The sequence below is a fragment of the Bombina bombina genome, chromosome 6, assembly GCF_027579735.1.
Source record: "Bombina bombina isolate aBomBom1 chromosome 6, aBomBom1.pri, whole genome shotgun sequence".
Classification (NCBI taxonomy): Eukaryota; Metazoa; Chordata; class Amphibia; order Anura; family Bombinatoridae; genus Bombina; species Bombina bombina.
Window position 1 is genome coordinate 387,388,799 of NC_069504.1, and position 17,769 is coordinate 387,406,567.

The 17,769-nt window shown below is 36.9% G+C and overlaps 1 protein-coding gene across 5 annotated transcripts in view; it reads right to left on the bottom strand.

The window, feature by feature from the left end:
• The window catches only part of ARHGEF37 (Rho guanine nucleotide exchange factor 37), a 300,854-nt gene that overhangs the window by 40,421 nt on the left and 242,664 nt on the right, over nt 1-17,769 (bottom strand). For all 5 annotated transcript variants that reach the window (XM_053717097.1, XM_053717094.1, XM_053717098.1 and 2 more), the window contains 3 exons: nt 15,993-16,121; nt 5,420-5,615; nt 2,322-2,494 (listed from right to left, as the gene is read on the bottom strand). In XM_053717097.1, the coding sequence (XP_053573072.1) occupies nt 2,322-2,494; nt 5,420-5,615; nt 15,993-16,121 (498 nt within the window). The remainder of the gene's footprint in view (nt 1-2,321; nt 2,495-5,419; nt 5,616-15,992; nt 16,122-17,769) is intronic.

Genomic DNA, 17,769 nt, shown 5'->3' on the forward strand with positions numbered 1-17,769 from the left:
TGATGCCTTCAGAAAGACTTTTCTATGTATCAGAGCTCCACACACATGCAGCTGCATGCCATGCTGTCCTCAAAAACAAGTGCGCCATACCGGCGCGAAAATGAGGCTCTGACTATGATTAGGGAAAGCCCCTAAAGAATAAGGTGTCAAAAACAGTGCCTGCCGATATAATCATATCAAAATACCCAGAATAAATGATTCCTCAAGGCTAAATATGTGTTAATAATGAATCGATTTAGCCCAGAAAAAGTCTACAGTCTTAATAAGCCCTTGTGAAGCCCTTATTTACTATCTTAATAAAAATGGCTTACCGGATCCCATAGGGAAAATGACAGCTTCCAGCATTACATCGTCTTGTTAGAATGTGTCATACCTCAAGCAGTAAGAGACTGCACACTGTTCCCCCAACTGAAGTTAATTGCTCTCAACAGTCCTGTGTGGAACAGCCATGGATTTTAGTTACGGTGCTAAAATCATTTTCCTCATACAAACAGAAATCTTCATCTCTTTTCTGTTTCTGAGTAAATAGTACATACCAGCACTATTTTAAAATAACAAACTCTTGATTGAATAATAAAAACTACAGTTAAACACTAAAAAACTCTAAGCCATCTCCGTGGAGATGTTGCCTGTACAACGGCAAAGAGAATGACTGGGGTAGGCGGAGCCTAGGAGGGATCATGTGACCAGCTTTGCTGGGCTCTTTGCCATTTCCTGTTGGGGAAGAGAATATCCCACAAGTAAGGATGACGCCGTGGACCGGACACACCTATGTTGGAGAAAATAAAAATGTAAAAATACAAAAAAAAATAATAGACAAAGCTATCCAAAATAATAAAATTAAACCTAAACTAATACCCCTATAAAAATAAGAAATCCCCCAAAATAAAAACACCCCCTTATCTAATACTAAACTACCAATAGCTCTTAAAGGGCTTTTTGTAGGGCATTGCTCTAAATAAATCAGCTCTTTTATATTAAAAAAAAAACAAAGTCCCCCCTAACAGTAATACCCCCCACCCACCAAACCCCTCAAAAATAAAAAAAAATAACACTAATAAACCTAAACTACCCATTGCTCCTAAAGGGGCATTTGTATGGGCATTGCCCTTAAAAGGGCATTCAGCTCTTTTTCACTGCCCTTAAAAGGACATTCAGCTCTTTTTCACTACCCTTAAAAGGAAATTCAGCTCTTTTCATTGCCCTTAAAAGGACATTCAGCTCTTTTTCACTGCCCTTAAAAGGACATTCAGCTCTTTTTGAAATTGCCCAATGAACCCTAATCTAAAAGAACAATTTTTTTTTTTTTTTAAATAACACTAAAGCCCCAAATAGGTACTCACAGTTTCAGAAGTCCGACAGAGAAGGTCTTCTTCCAGGCGGGTCCATCATCTTCATCCACAGCAAAGATGGCACGGAATGGACGTCCGGAGCGGTCTTCCCAGATGTGGCGATCCTCGGCGGTAGTAATCTGTGGCGGCAGCGGCAGTCTGCGGAGGTGGTCCTCGGTGGCATGGGGGCTCCTCTTCATCCGATGTCCGTCATATACTGAATACTGAATGCAATGTACCGCAATCAATTTGGGGTACCTTGCATTCCTATTGGCTGAATTTTTCAAAACAGCCAATAGGATTAGAGCTACTGATATCCTAGTATTGGCTGTTCAAATCAGCCAATAAGATTTCAGTAGCTCTCATACTATTGGCTGATTTTGAAATAGGATAAGAGCTACTGAAATATTAGGTAGTTTGCAATGTTGTGGTTAGCGGATTTAGGGGTTAATAATTTTATTGGGTATTTTTTTTTTCTTAATACTTCGTGCGGGCAGTTAGTTTATTTTTTTCTTAATAGTTCATACGGGTGTTTTTACAAAAGAAAATACTTATTGTGAGCGGTTAGTTTTTGTTTTTATTACTTATTGCAGACTTTTTTTTTTTAATACTTATTACGGGTGGTTATTATTATATTTTTGTAATGCTCCTTTTGCCTTTGCTGCATCCCCGTGGATTCCAAAAATGGCAGAGTGGTGAAAGAATCCACCTTCGCTGCATCCAGGTGAATTATTTCGTCTGCGCACTCAGCCAACATTCTGTTGGCTGCCTCACGCTTGAGGATGCGTGTGCAACTGGCAACACTGAAGGACGCTTTACAAATGCGATTATAGTATTGATATTTATATTTTTAAAAAATATACAGGTAATCAGTCTTGTTCATTTTAAAATATTCTATAGAATGTACCACAATTCATAAACCAACAATATTCAGAACTGTTCTTTGTTTTCAAGTTCTTTAAGAAACTGTAAATGCTAGATTCCACCTACCTGGAATATAGGTGTTGTATCTTGAAGAGATGGGTATGGACACACTTGGGAAGTATAGGAGTGTCTTCTCTTCTCTGTGATGTTGTTTACAGCAAGTAATCTATTGCCTGGATGTGGATGGTTCGCTACATGGTAAGCTTGCAGTTTACTGCTGGGCACATATCCTCTTGCACCTGCCAAAAAAGACATGATATCGCTTGAAGGTTTAAAGGGACAGCCTATTCAAAATTAAACTTGAATGATTCAGATAGGGCATCCAATTTTAAACAACTTTCCAATGTACTTTTATCATCAAATTTGCTTTGTTCTCTTGGTATTCTTTTTTGAAAGTTAAACTTAGGTAGGTTAAAACTGTGGAAAGGTGATAACTAAGCGCCAATATATAACGCAACAGACCTCCAGCTCTAATAAATTGGCTCCTAGTTGCCAAGGGTGGATTCAATTTTAAGATTGGATATCAGAGCGCCACACAACGTAGGCAGGGTCTATGGGCAGATAGTCAAATACCAAAGGTAACAATAGGTTGAAATAATATGATTTAATACATAAGATAAAAAAGTTGGTACATTTAAAATTATACAACAATTAGTCATGGATCCATGTTACACTTTAAAATATATATTGAAACACTAGGAACAATTTAAAAATGCTTGTAGAACAATAAATATCAACAAAAAAAATCTAACAAATAATGTCTATCGCATAAAACTTAAATTCTAATATGTGAATGCTAGGAGCGCTTATGCACACTCTATTTATAAAAACAATGGGTTACAATGCACAGGTGGATAGATTCCAGGTTGCTTGAAACCGGTGGGTGTGAAATGTAAGTGGCTCCGAATTGGGGTTTTGCCTATGTGTTTATCCAAAATTGTGTAAATCCTAACAGGTGGACAAAAAATTTTACAGGAATGTCTAGAACCTGAATTCAAAATATAAGACCTGAGGTTGTGCCTATGTGTTTATCCAAAAAGGTTGTAAATCCTAACAAATGAAAAAATGTGAGAAAAATATTGCAGGGGTGTGTGAACCTTATTTTCAAAATAAACAATGAATTCAAAATAAAACGATATACAAGTGAATTTTTGACAAATCAACTAATGCAAACATAAAGCATAAATAGAACCCCCAAAAAAAAAAAAAAACAACAGCGCAACTTTAACGTTTGTTCAAATGTGTTTCTGCTTGCAAACTGTGATGTGATGTGAACAAATATCTATTATAAACACTGAATAGTGGCAAAACTTTGTGATTGGATTGAAATTGAACACAGGCTCTAAATTGATAACCTAAAATACAAATCTAAAGGGCTCAGAGTTGCTGAGCTAGATATAAGGGACTTGCTCAAAGAGCCTCGAGATGTTAATTAAAAGAGACCATATAACAACAGTGGGTTAAAAAACGGATGATATAACATAAAATGCTTAAAAGTCCAAATAAATATTCAAATTGGATAATAAGAATCTTGCTATAGTCTGTCTCAATATGGATCCCAACTGCTGATTATGTAGAAATCTTCTTGGGCGGTAGTTAACAAATAATTCCAACTTGCAATGATGTCCCTTACCTGCCAAAAAAGGAAAGGCAAACAATAGTGCAGATGGCTTCTTAATGTGATCACAATTAAAATACTCCTTACCAGTCAACCGGTTTCGGTCTCCACTGACCTTTCTCAAGACTTTTCACTTGTTAGGATTTACACCCTTTTTGGATAAACACATAGGCACAACCTCAGGTCTTATATTTTGAATTCAGGTTCTAGACATTCCTGTAACATTTTTTGTCCACCTGTTAGGATTTACACAATTTTGGATAAACACATAGGCAAAACCCCAATTCGGAGCCACTTACATTTCACACCCACCGGTTTCAAGCAACCTGGAATCTATCCACCTGTGCATTGTAACTCATTGTTTTTATAAATAGAGTGTGCATAAGCGCTCCTAGCATTCACATATTAGAATTTAAGTTTTATGCGATAGACATTATTTGTTAGATTTTTTTTGTTGATATTTATTGTTCTACAAGCATTTTTAAATTGTTCCTAGTGTTTCAATATATATTTTAAAGTGTAACATGGATCCATGACTAATTGTTGTATAATTTTAAATGTACCAACTTTTTTATCTTATGTATTAAATCATATTATTTCAACCTATTGTTACCTTTGGTATTTCACTATCTGCCCATAGACCCTGCCTACGTTGTTTGGCGCTCTGATATCCAATCTTAAAGTATGTTAAAACTGATTTCTAAACCGTTGAAAACCGCCTCTTATCTCAGTGCATTTTGACAGTTTTTCACAGTTAGACAGTGCTAGTTCATGTGTATCAAGTAGGTAACATTGTGATCACTCCCATGGAGTTATTTTGGAGTCAACACTGATTTGTCAAAAGCACTGAAATAAGGGGGCAGTCTGCAGAGGCTAAGATACAAGGTAATCACAGAGGTAATAAGCCTATTAATATCACAGTGTTGGTTATGCAAAACTGAGGAATGGGTACTAAAGGAAATATCTATCTTTTTAAACAATAAAAAAATTCAAGTAGACTGTCCCTTTAACTTTTCTTTATTTTGTTTTCTTTATATATGCTTGATGCATCCTTTGATTCTGAAACTTTATAATTTTAAAAATGTTTTTTAAATATTACTTTGTATTAAACTAAGTTTACCATTTGGCAAAGTAAACAGCTGCATAGGGCAACCAAACTAACTGAGGATGCCCAAATGATCAGTGACATAATATAGATTTTTTAATTCTTATAGTAAGAATATAATTTTTAAGAAATAAATCTCTTAAGAAGAAAGAATTTCAGTCTAATTTCCATCTGCTCATGCCCACTTAAAAACAAACAAAAAGCAGCAGCACTGACAATCATCTATAGTATGCAGCATTTTGGGATCCTATCCCTTAGTACACAAGCATGTAGTACATATTCAGTGTCAACTCTATCTCTTGTGTTGGCTTGGAACTTTTTTTTCTCCATTGAATTATGAACATAAACTCCAACAACAACAAGTTTAAATGCTGAACTTTCATATGAAAGATTGACATAAAATATTTGAATACACTGTTCCTTTAAAACGTTATCTGTCACCTCCTGTGTCCACCAGCCATCTGTTTTTGTTTCCTTTGGTGTCTGACATCTGAAGAACAGCCACAACTTGACCACGTTGCAGAGTCAGGTCAAGATCCCTGCTGCCACTTATATTGCTTGTCAATTGATAAATCTTTTCATGTCCATGATGTTGCACCAAAATGTGGACTTGATGCTGAAACTGAGGATTCTGGTCCTAGGAAAGGTGTAGGCGATAAGATAAAAAAATACAATATTATAATGTTATCAAATCTAATGTCACATACAAACTGCACATAAAAACAAAGCAAAGAGGATATTACTGCACTTGAATTGTACATTTGCCCAGGGGTATATGTAGTTCTTCAGATGGTTACTACCTCATAGTCTGAAGATAAAAAAGGAGGGACTAAAAAGAAAAGAAATGATAAATATCTTGCTGAGCCATTTCATCCTCCTATACTGAAGAAGACTTTAGTCATATTGTTTTCAGAAATACCCAAATGTAGGAAAAATACACCAAATACCAAAATGTTTACCATGTACATTAAAGAAAATTACACAACAGGGATATATTAAAGGGATATGAAACCCAAAAACTTTCCATTGTGATTCAGACAGAGCACACCACTTTTAAAAAGTTTCCAATTTACTTCTATTAATAAATTTGCTTTGTTCTCATGATATTCTGTGTTGAAGAGATGCCTAGGTAGTCATCTGGAGAACTTCATGGCAGGAAACATTGCTGCCATAAAGTGCTCTGACAAATGGATACAATTGTTGCAAAACTGCAGCCATATAGTTCTCCAGAAATGTGATTACAAGGGTAGCTCAATAAATGCTAATCCTCTTGGTTTGCATTACTGCAGTGAAAGTTTATTGTTCTATATTGTTTTGCATATGCACATGTGTCTAACATTACCCTTTACTTATTTACAGGACATTTTGTGCTAGAATTTTGCTAAACATTTGTAGAAAATAAGTGAATATTGTGCAGTCATCAAATACTTGATGAAAAAATATAGTTAATATATTAGAAGACTCTGCTCCATCTTACCCATTGTTAAAAAGTGGTGTTGAGAGTTTAAGTTGAGACACGTGAAGATGCCCTTTACTCCAGTCATTAAACAACAGATGCCACTGAAGAATCCATGGAAACATTCATGGCATGGTGCTGGTTGACCCAAGACTGACGTAATGCAAAATGTGTAGAGACCACAACAGGTGACTACTATGCAAACATGATTGTAAAATTGCACAGAGCAATTTAAAAGACTGGCAAGCTGACTTACAAAGTGCTTTTCCACCAAGACAATGTTTCTGTGCACAAGTCTTTTGTTGTCATGAGTGCTAATATTGAAGCTAGATATGAATAACTGGATCACCCCCTATATTTGCTAGACCATGTCCTCAGTGACTATTACCTAGTGCCATGTTTGAGGGATCACTTGTAATGAATGATATTAGGGAGCAATGCTGAAGTGGTGGTGGCTGTTCATGAGTGATTGGACAGTGAAGAACAACAGGTTTTTGGAAAGCATGAAAATGTTGCAACACTGTTTGCAGAAGTGTTTTGAGCTTGGGGGTTATATTGAAAAATAAAACAAAATAGTTTAATGGTCTAAAGACTAGATTACAAGTGGAGCATAAGTGACATTAGCGCTCCAGTGAGTAATACAAGCCCACGCTAATATGCACTAATATTACAAGTTAAGCGCAATGTGAACGCAAGCTCATGTTCACACTGCTAGGAAGCATTGCGCTCATGAGAGCGAGCTTCCATCTGCTTCAATGGGAGCCTCGTTCAGATGCCGTCAGAGACTGAATCTGATTAAGTAGCGTAGCGATGACAGCACTTGTAAATATATATGCATATGATTATGTATATATACACATATTAATACATACATATATATGTATATAAGTATATATACCAACTTTAAACCCAAAATACTGCCTAGTACTGTTACTTTATTAAAAAATAAAAATGGTACAATTTTTATTTTTTAATAAAATACACTAGACAGTATTTTGGGGCATTTATATAAAAATTAACCAAAGATCTGATCTTATATGATTTTATAATCGCTAATAACTAGCCACTTGTAATGCAAACAAGCATGTGATAAATTAGCGGTCCACTTGTAATCTAGCCCTAAGTGTTTTTGTGTATGGCAGAATTAGAAGTTAATGATCTACACTTACAGTTTATTATGCAAGAAACAAACACCACCAGCCTTCCTAACTCCCACCCTACCCCACAATACTGCTGAATCTGTCCAGGGAACTCTGGCTATATGACTGCAGCTCCCTGTTCCACTACAAGGAGCCCATGGGGGAAGGAAGATAAATATCCCCATAGGAGTGATTCATACATTACATTTGGAACTAAGATACTGTATATATATATATATAATTTCAATAGAGAAACAAAGGTACAATTTAACCAGATGGATCTATAAATAAAGAGAATTAAACAATTATTTGATGGCAGAATTAAATAAAGGTACATCATATATAATTTATATTAGTATTAGACTAAAGCCTCTATAAACTAAAACTACCTGATGAGCACTGTACATTTGGATTCTAATCCAATTCATTTGAAGACCAGTGAGAGGCACTTTGCATGTTTTTTCCCCAAATCTGAGGACATTTGATTATATCAGAAAACCCATTTATGATGTTGTTTTCAAGTGACTATGCACCATAAAATCCCCATCAATACGTTTCACAGCAGTATTTTAATCCATTGTAAAGCTCTTTGTGAACAGCAATTCCAATGACTTTAAGACTCCTTGAAAACCTATTTTGGCTTTTTTAATGGCATATTATTTTTTTAATGGCAAATTATTTTTTAATGGCATATATTGATCGCTTGCTGTTTTATTTTAGATAATAAAGTTTTTGTGCATACTCAGTTTACATATTTATAGGCCCTATTGCCCCATGGTTAAAACTATAAAATGTACACAACTAAATTATTAAAACCTTATCATCAGAATATTAATTTATGACTACAAAGGATACCAAGGGGCCTATTTATTAATGTGCGAGCGGACATGATCCAATATTGCGAATCATGTCCGCCGCACTGTCGGCATTTATCATTGCACCAGCAGTTCTTGTGAACTGCTGGTGCAACGCCGCCCCCTGCAGATTCGCCATCAATTGGCCGCCTGCAGGGGGTGTCAATCAACCCGATCGTATTGGATCGGGTTGATTTACGGCGATGTCTGTCCGCCTCCTCAGAGCAGGCGGACAGGTTATGGAGCCCCATGTTTCTGAAGGCTCGCCAGAAACACGGGGCTTCAAGCTCCATACAGAGCTTGATAAATATGCCCCCAAGAGATTAAAGCAAAATAGATAACAGAGAGCATGCAATTTTAAACAACTTTCCAATTTACTTCTATCTGAATCATGAAAGGAAAAAAATGAGTTTGCTGTCCCTTTAAGTGTTTTGGCTGTTAAAAATGTTAAATGTACTACTGTAATATGAATTTGTTGATTGTACATGTCAGGAATTCCTATTACTGATTATGTGAAAAAACTGCATTCAAATACAATAATGCAGCCATTATCAACTCTGAATTAACTTTTATTTTAGTTCTGTCCATGTAATCTAAATGTTAGAATAAAAAGCATGTATGTAAGCTGATGAGCTGGCCCATCTGTGGTTCAACACCTGGGTAGCTCTTGCTGATTGGTTGCTTAATGTAGACACCAATCATCAAGCGCTACACAGAGTACTGAACCAAAAATGGGCTGGCTCATAAACTTAGATTCCTGCTTTTTAAAATAAAGATACCAAGAGAATGAAGAAAAATTGATAATATGAGTAAATTAGAAAGTTGCTTAAAATTGCATGCTCTATCTGAATCATGAAAGAAAAAATGTGGGTTCATTGTTATAACAGCTTTGAAGACAGCTGCAGACAAAAGAGAAAACACAAAATATGGTGAGAAGTTGTATCCAGTAGTTGTATCCAGCAGTTTAATGTCCCTTTAAAACGCTCCATGTAGTAAGCAATAGAGGCTGCTTTGGAGCCCATTGAGGTGCAGGCTTCTTAACCTCTCCACCATTGTGACACTTAGGACATGGGTCCTAAAATTTTTAATTATGCATAGCAAAACATTGAAATGTACTTTATTATATATATATAAATACAAAGTTTGGTTTAGCACACCTTACAAAAACTTTATATACACATCTTTGGGAGTGCTGCTCAATTTTATTTAAAAGCATAGATGTTTTTGCAGGCAATTTTTTAAAATGTGTTTATTTGTAAATGGATGTGTGCCAGTACCCCCTGTTTTGTGTAACTATTTGATCACATTGGCAGCACTCCTAAAGATGTGTATATAAACTTTTTGTAAGCTGTGCTAAACCAAACTTTATATTTGTATTTATAAATAAAAGGAAGACTCACCATCTTCCATTGGTTAAAACACCCCACCCAAGCTCAGGTGTACTCATGGCAGTGTAATTGAGTTGTGTATATAAAGACAGGGAGTCTCATTCTATTATGAAGAGAAAAAGCAGGAATGGTTCAGCCCATAAAGGCAAAGTACTGTAGTGTTAGGACCAGTTAACATTGGGACACCTTGTAAATTAGTGACTGGCTAAGCAGAATATGGCTATATTGTGTAACAAAGATCCCAATTTTATTTAAAAGCATAGATGTCAATTTTTTGCAGCATTTAAAATGTGTTGTTTGCAAATGGATGTGCGCCAATACCCCCTATTTTTTGTGTGTGTGTATATATATATATATATATTTATATTTCACCCATGTGCATCTCTAATACATACACATTTTATATATATGATACTAAAACCTCATAACCTATCATTTATTGTGTGTTGTTTTTGAGAATTCACCCCTTCTTCTAATAAATAGTTTGCTTTACTTTTTATCTCACACATGTTTGCATATAACATCTATTTTTTTTCATGTAATTGGCAAGAGTCCATGAGCTAGTGACATATGGGATATACAATCCTACCAGGAGGGGCAAAGTTTCCCAAACCTCAAAATGCCTATAAATACACCCCTCACCACACCCACAATTCAGTTTTACAAACTTTGCCCCCCTATGGAGGTGGTGAAGTAAGTTTGTGCTTGATTTTCTTCTGTGATATGCGCTTCTCAGCATTTTGAAGACCGATTCCTCTCAGAGTACAGTGAATGTCAGAGGGATGTGAAGGGAGTATCACCTATTGATTCTATGGTTTTCCTCACGGGAAATCTTTTCATAGATTTTTTGTTACCGGTTGTAGAGATTCATCTCCTACCTCCCTTTTCAGATCGACGATATACTGTACTCTCATAAAAAAGACTACAAAAAAAGATGATATTGCGCTTGGCTGTCAATGCCTCAATTAGTAAAATGTTTTTAAATATTTAGGTTCTGATAAACTTTCCACTAAACAGTGATAAGGAGAAAAACCCACAGGTCTAGTAAAATTTCAATTAAAAAAAACTATAACACATAATAAAACCAGTGAAAATATATGTGTACTGATCAGTTGTTGCACAGTACTAATAATACTCCTGATAAATAATACAGAATAAAATGAATGAATATGAATAAAATGAATGAATATGAATAAATAAAAACCACACTTCACTGTTTAACAATAAAAAGGTAATAGTCCATTAAGGTGAAGGGTTTCCAAAGTATCCTTTAAGATTCACAACAGTACCTTTTGGAAGTGTCCAAAATGAATCTTGAGTGATTAGTTCACTGATGTCAGCTGGAATATGCTTATCCCCGTTTGTGGGGCTGGTTCCTCCCGGTGCAGCTTCGGATTAGTCAAAAGAATCCTTATTTGACTCGTTGTGTTACCATGAAAAAGAAGAAAGAAACAGAAGCGCACCAGGGCACGATTCAAGTGAAGATTTTATTATATTAAAACACACACGCAACTTATAATGTTGCACTTACAAGATTTAAAAATAATATGAGCCTGTATACAAATTCTTTGTGTGCGCTGGAGCAGAGAAACTTGTATGTGAAAGACAGAATATATGCTGAAATTGTGCTGCTGTTGAGAGATTCTAGGTCTACTTTCCACCAATCAAACGGGTAGGATACGACACACCCGCAGCAGGCCCCAGAAAAGGGGTGTGCCTAACAAATATGGACATTTAAAAAGCTGAAAAGCGCCAATTCTGAATAGTACTCTTTCACCTCTTGATAAAGCCCGACCGAAGTTCGGGGGAAACGCGTCGAGGATTCTAGGACATTGCTCCTGGTCTGTTCTTGTGTGTGGACAGTCATCGCGGTAGTACGTAAGGGCAGTCCGGACGCCTTGTACTTACCTAGAACGGCTGACAGGAACGGTTTGTCATCTCTGCTCCAGCGCACACAAAGAATTTGTATACAGGCTCATATTATTTTTAAATCTTCTAAGTGCAACATTATAAGTTGCGTGTGTGTTTTAATATAATAAAATCTTCACTTGAATCGTGCCCTGGTGCGCTTCTGTTTCTTTCTTCTTTTATACTGTACTCTCATATTCCATTACCTCTACTGTTACTATTTCAGTAGTAGTTTGGCTATCTGCTGTATGTGTATGGGTGTCTTTCAGTAAGTATGTTTTCATTTCTTAAGACACTCTCAGCTATGGTTTGGCACTTTATGTATTAATATAAAGTTCTAAATATATGTATTGTACTTATATTTGCCACGAGTCAGGTTTATGTATATTTCCTTTTGCAGACTATCAGTTTCAAAATTGGGAAAACATATTTAGGAAGTTATTTTTTCTTATCTGGGGTATAGTTTTTTTCAAATTGACTGTTTTTTTATTAATTTTCGCAGGCAAAATTAGGCTTGCGAGGTCGCAAAATTTATTGCGTCATTCTTGGCGTGAGAATTTTTTGGCGCAAAGGTACGTTCGGTGACGCAAATTTGTAATTTCTGGCGTATTAGTTGACGCCAGGTTTCCTTGCTCAAGGTTACGTCTGCCATGATGTGAGTTGCGTCATTTCCGGATGTTGTTAGCACCAAAAAATTTCATTTTGTGTTGTGCGTCAAACCTGGCGCCAAATAGTTTAATTATTTAAACCCCACTTCCTATATGCCTCTTGCCTTTTTCTATGGTCAGATGGCTATGCTGTTGCATTTTTTTCCCATTCCTGAAACTGCCATATAAGGAAATTGATAATTTTGCTTTATATGTTGTTTTTTTCTCTTACATTTGCAAGATGTCTCAATCTGATCCTGTCTCAGAAACCACTATTGGAACCCTGCTGCCTAATAACAGTTCTACCAAAGATAAGTGTATCTGTTGTAAGTTAGCGGAGAGTATATCTCCAGCTGTAGCATGTAATAGTTGTCATGATAAACTTTTACATGCAGAGAATGTATCCATCAGTACTAGTACAATGCCTGTTGTTCCTTCAACATTTAATGCACATGATATCCCTTTGAATATAAAAGATTTTATTTCTGATGCGATTCAGAAGGCTTTGGGGCATATTTTTCAAGGTCTGGCGGAATACGCTCGCCGTATTCAGCATTGCACCAGCAGCTCACAAGAGCTCACAAGAGCTGCTGGTGCAATGCTGCCCCCTGCAGACTCGCGGCCAATAGGCCGCCAGCGGGGGGGTGTCAATCAACCCGATCGTACTCGATTGGGTTGATTTCCCGCGATGTCTGTCCGCCTGCTCAGAGCAGGCAGACAGGTTATGGAGCAGCGGTCTTTCATAACTGCTGTGCAGGCTCACCAGAAACACGGGGCATCGAGCTCCATATGGAGCTTGATAAATATGCCCCATAGTCTGCTATTCCGCCTTCTAATAAATGTAAAAGGTCTTTTAAAACTTCTAATAAAGTTGATGAAATTTCAAATGACCGACAACTTACTGAATTATCCTCCTCTGATGAGGATCTATCTGATTCAGAAGATCCTACCTCAGATATTGACACTGACAAATCTACTTATCTCTTTAAGATGGAGTATATTTGTTCCTTGTTAAAAGAGGTGTTGATTACTTTGGATATTGAGGAAACTAGTCCTCTTGATACTAAAACTAGTAAACATTTAAATTCTGTTTATAAACCTCCTGTGGTTACTCCAGAGGTTTTTCCAGTTCCTGATGCTATTTCTGATATGATTTCAAAGGAATGGAATATGCCTGGTACTTCTTTTATTCCTTCTTCTAGGTTTAAAAAATTGTATCCTTTGCCAGCAGTTAGATTGGAGTTTTGGGAAAAAATCTCCAAAAATGATGGGGCTATTTCTACTCTTACCAAATATACTACTATCCCTATGGAAGATAGTACTTCCTTTAAGGACTCTTTAGATAGGAAACTTGAATCTTATCTAAGGAAAGCTTATTTATATTCTGGCTATCTTCTCAGGCCTGCCATTTCTATGGCTGATGTTGCAGCTGCATCAACTTTTTGGTTGGAAAGCTTAGCGCAACAGGAAACAGATCCTGATTTGTCTAGCATTGTTTGCTTGCTTCAACATGCTAATCATTTTATCTGTGATGTTATTTTTGATATCATCAAAATTGATGTTCAATCTATGTCTTTAGCAATTTTAGCTAGAAGAGCTTTGTGGCTCAAATATTGGAATGCTGACATGGTATCTAAGTCTAGTTTACTATCTTTCTTTCCGAGGTAACAATTTATTTGGTTCTCAGTTGGATTCAATTATTTCAACTGTCACTGCGGGAAGGGAGTTTTTTTTACCTCAGGATAAAAGATCTAAGGGTAAATCTAAAGCTTCTAATCGTTTTCGTTCTTTTCAACAGAACAAGGAACAGAAAGCCAATCCTTCTCCCAAAGAATCTGGTTCCGATTGGAAGCCTTCTTCAAGTTGGAATAAATCCAAGCCTTTTAAGAAACCAAAGCCAGCCCCCAAGTCTGCATGAAGGTGCGGCCCTCATTGTTTTCTAAAACATTTGGGCAGATTCTGTCCAAAATCAATGGATTCAGAGTATTGTCTCTCAAGGGTATTGAATAGGATTCAGAGTAAGACCTCCTGTGAGGAGATTTTCTCTCTCGCACGTTCCAGCAAATCCAGTGAAGGCTCAGGCTTTTCTGAAGTGTGTTTCAGATCTAGAGCTTTTAGGGGTAATCATACCATTTCCCTTTCAGGAACAGGGTCTGGGGTTTTATTCAAACCTATTCTTCTTTGCATACATTTACTAAATTCTACCGTTTTGATGTATTTGCCTCTTCCGAAGCAGTTTTTGGTAGAAAAGTTCTTCAGGCAGCTGTTTCAGTTTGATTCCTCTGCTTATGTTTTAAGTTTTTTCTTTTCAATTATGAGAAAAACTTATTTTTTTGGATGTGGATTTAATTTTTTCAGCGGAAAATGGCTGATTATTTTTAACCCTCCCTCTCTAGTGACTCTTCTGTGGAGTTCCACATCTTGGGTATTACTATCCCATACATCACTAGCTCATGGACTCTTGCAAATTACATGAAAGAAAACATAATTTATGTAAGAACTTACCTGATAAATTAATTTCTTTCATATTGGCAAGAGTCCATGAGACCCACCCTTTTTATGGTGGTTATTTTTTTTTTTTTTTATAAAGCACAATTATATTTCCAGTTATTTTTTTATGCTTTTTACTCCTTTTTCTATCACCCCACTACTTGGCTATTCATTAAACTGAATTGTGGGTGTGGTGAGGGGTGTATTTATAGGCATTTTGAGGTTTGGGAAACCTTGCCCCTCCTGGTAGGATTGTATATCCCATACGTCACTAGCTCATGGACTCTTGCCAATATGAAAGAAATTAATTTATTAGGTAAGTTCTTACATAAATTATGTTTTTGCTACTTAAAGGGACAGTACACTGTAAAATTGTTTTTCCATAAATGTATTTTAAATGACATGTTATACCAACTGCAGAGTATAAAATATTTGAGAAATTGCATTTTCGGGTTTATTTGTGTATCTGAAGTAGCTGGTTTTGTGCTTTTAAACCACAGCCTATTACAATGGGTTGAGCTTCAGGTAATATCAGATCTCATTATGTTATCACTTTTATATACACAGACTTGCTTCCTTATCTTATATTTGTCTGGAAAACCAAAGTTCAGTACATAGAGAGAGGAATGAAAAATTATGATTTTATTACTTAACTATCCTGCATCCCACTGGGAGTGTAATCTCTTCTGCTGGCTGTGTTTACTTAGGCTTGTCAATAGCGTATACGCCAGTATCAAAACTTTCAGTATAGGTAGGGAAATCACAAGCTAAATCAGCTATTTCAAATGCTGAAATATGAGTAAAGGAGCTACTTGCAACCAATGTAATACACTCTAGCAGGTAAAAAGGATCATTGGGAATAATTTAAAGGGGAGAAAGTTTTTGGGTGAACTGTCCCTTTAACTCATAGACGTGTATAACAGAGGAGCAACATATACAGAGCTGATTCATTCTAGTTAGAACTTGTTAGCATCTCAAAAGCTGTTATCTAAAGACAAAATGGAATTATTTGTGTTTTATGCTTTGTTTGTATTAGCTAGGTCTAAGGCTATGCCTTGGCAGTCGCTTTATAGCTAAGTCCTTTTCTTTATTATCACTTAGTTATATTGTTTGTGTACACAAAATGACTGACCTGGACTGAAGGTGCTGGTATCTGCTCATCAAATTTCTTGCATATATCAATAAGCTGCGAAGAAAATTGCTTTATGGAGTCTTCTATCCACCTCATGAATTCAGTCTTGGGAGCCTTATAGTATGGCAGCTATGTACAAAAACAAATATAAAACATCTTATGTAATTAACATCTCAAAAGTAATTATACAGTATATTTTGCGATAAAATCAACCTTCCATATAACCATTACATTGGGGCTTTTATTGCAATTTTGCACTAATCATATTGTTTTATTTAGAAGAACTGGATCGCATTGTATAGTAGGCCTCCACTTCTGTCAGAGATTTCTTAAATTCAAACCGTTTGAATAAAGTAAGATAAATGGGATTTCAAATTATTTTGCAATGAAAGTTTATGGTCTTCTCAGATTCACCTTGGATCTGTTGAAAACCCATTTTTAACTAAAAAATAAAAAGGATAAATAAAAGGATTTTTCCTTAACTTTTTTAACCCCTTAACGACCAACGACGTGTGGGGTACGTCCTGCAAAAAAATGCAGTTAATGACCAAGGACGTACCCCATACGTCGTTGGTCTTTGAAAGGAGTGGAAGCGATCCTGATCACTTCCAACTGCTTTCATGTTATAGCAGTGATGCCTCGATATTGAGGCATCCTGCTATAACATTTTTTAGCCGTCCGATGCAGAGAGAGCCACCCTGTGGCCCTCTCTGCATCGGCCATTGATGGCCATGTTCGTTGGTGGGTGGGAGCTTACCCAGGGAGGCAGGTGGGCGGCCATCGGTGGGAAGGGGGGCGGGATCAAGTGTGGGCGCGAGTGCGCGCACGAGAGCGGGTGCGCGCGCGGGCGGTGGGAACCCTACACTATGGAACAATGGTGGTACTCGGTGGGAGCACAAGGTGGTACTCGGTGGGAGTGAGGGTGGGCATTTAAAAAATATTTAGCGATCTGGCAGGGGTTGGGGGGTTGGGGGTTGAGGGAGGGCAGCTACACTACAGAAAATAGTATTTTTTAAAAAGTAAATAAAAATAACCATATTTGATTTCAAACTGGGCACTGGCAGACAGCTGCCAGTACCCAATATGGCGCAATAAGGCAGAGAGAGGGGGGGTTAGAGAGCTGTTTGGGGGGGATCAGGGAGGTTGGGGGCTAAGGGAGGATACTACAGAACAGAATTATTATTTAAACCCCCCCCCCCAAAAAAACCCTCTTATTTTAGTACTGGCAGACTTACTGCCAGTACTTAAGATGGCGGGGACAATTGTGGGGTGGGGGAGGGAAGAGAGCTGTTTGGGAGGGATCTGGGGGTGCGATGTGTCATGTGGGAGGTTGATACCTACACTAAAGCTAAAATTAACCCTGCAAGCTCCCTAAAAAGCTCCCTAATTAACCCCTTCACTGCTGGGCATTATACACGTATGGTGCGCAGCGGCATTTAGCTGCCTTCTAATTACCAAAAAGCAAAGCCAAAGCCATAAATGTCTGCTATTTCTGAACAAAGGGGATCCCAGAGAAGCTTTTACAACCATTTATGCCATAATTGCACAAGCTGTTTGTAAATAATTTTAGTGAGAAACCTAAAATTGGGAAAATTTTACGTTTTATTTTTATTTGTTCGCATTTGGCGGTGAAATGGTAGCATGAAATATACCAAAATGGGCCTAGATCAATACTTTGGGTTGTCTACTACACTACACTACACTAAAGCTAAAATTAAAACTACAAGCTCCCTACATGCTCCCTAATTAACCCCTTCACTGCTGGGCATAATACACG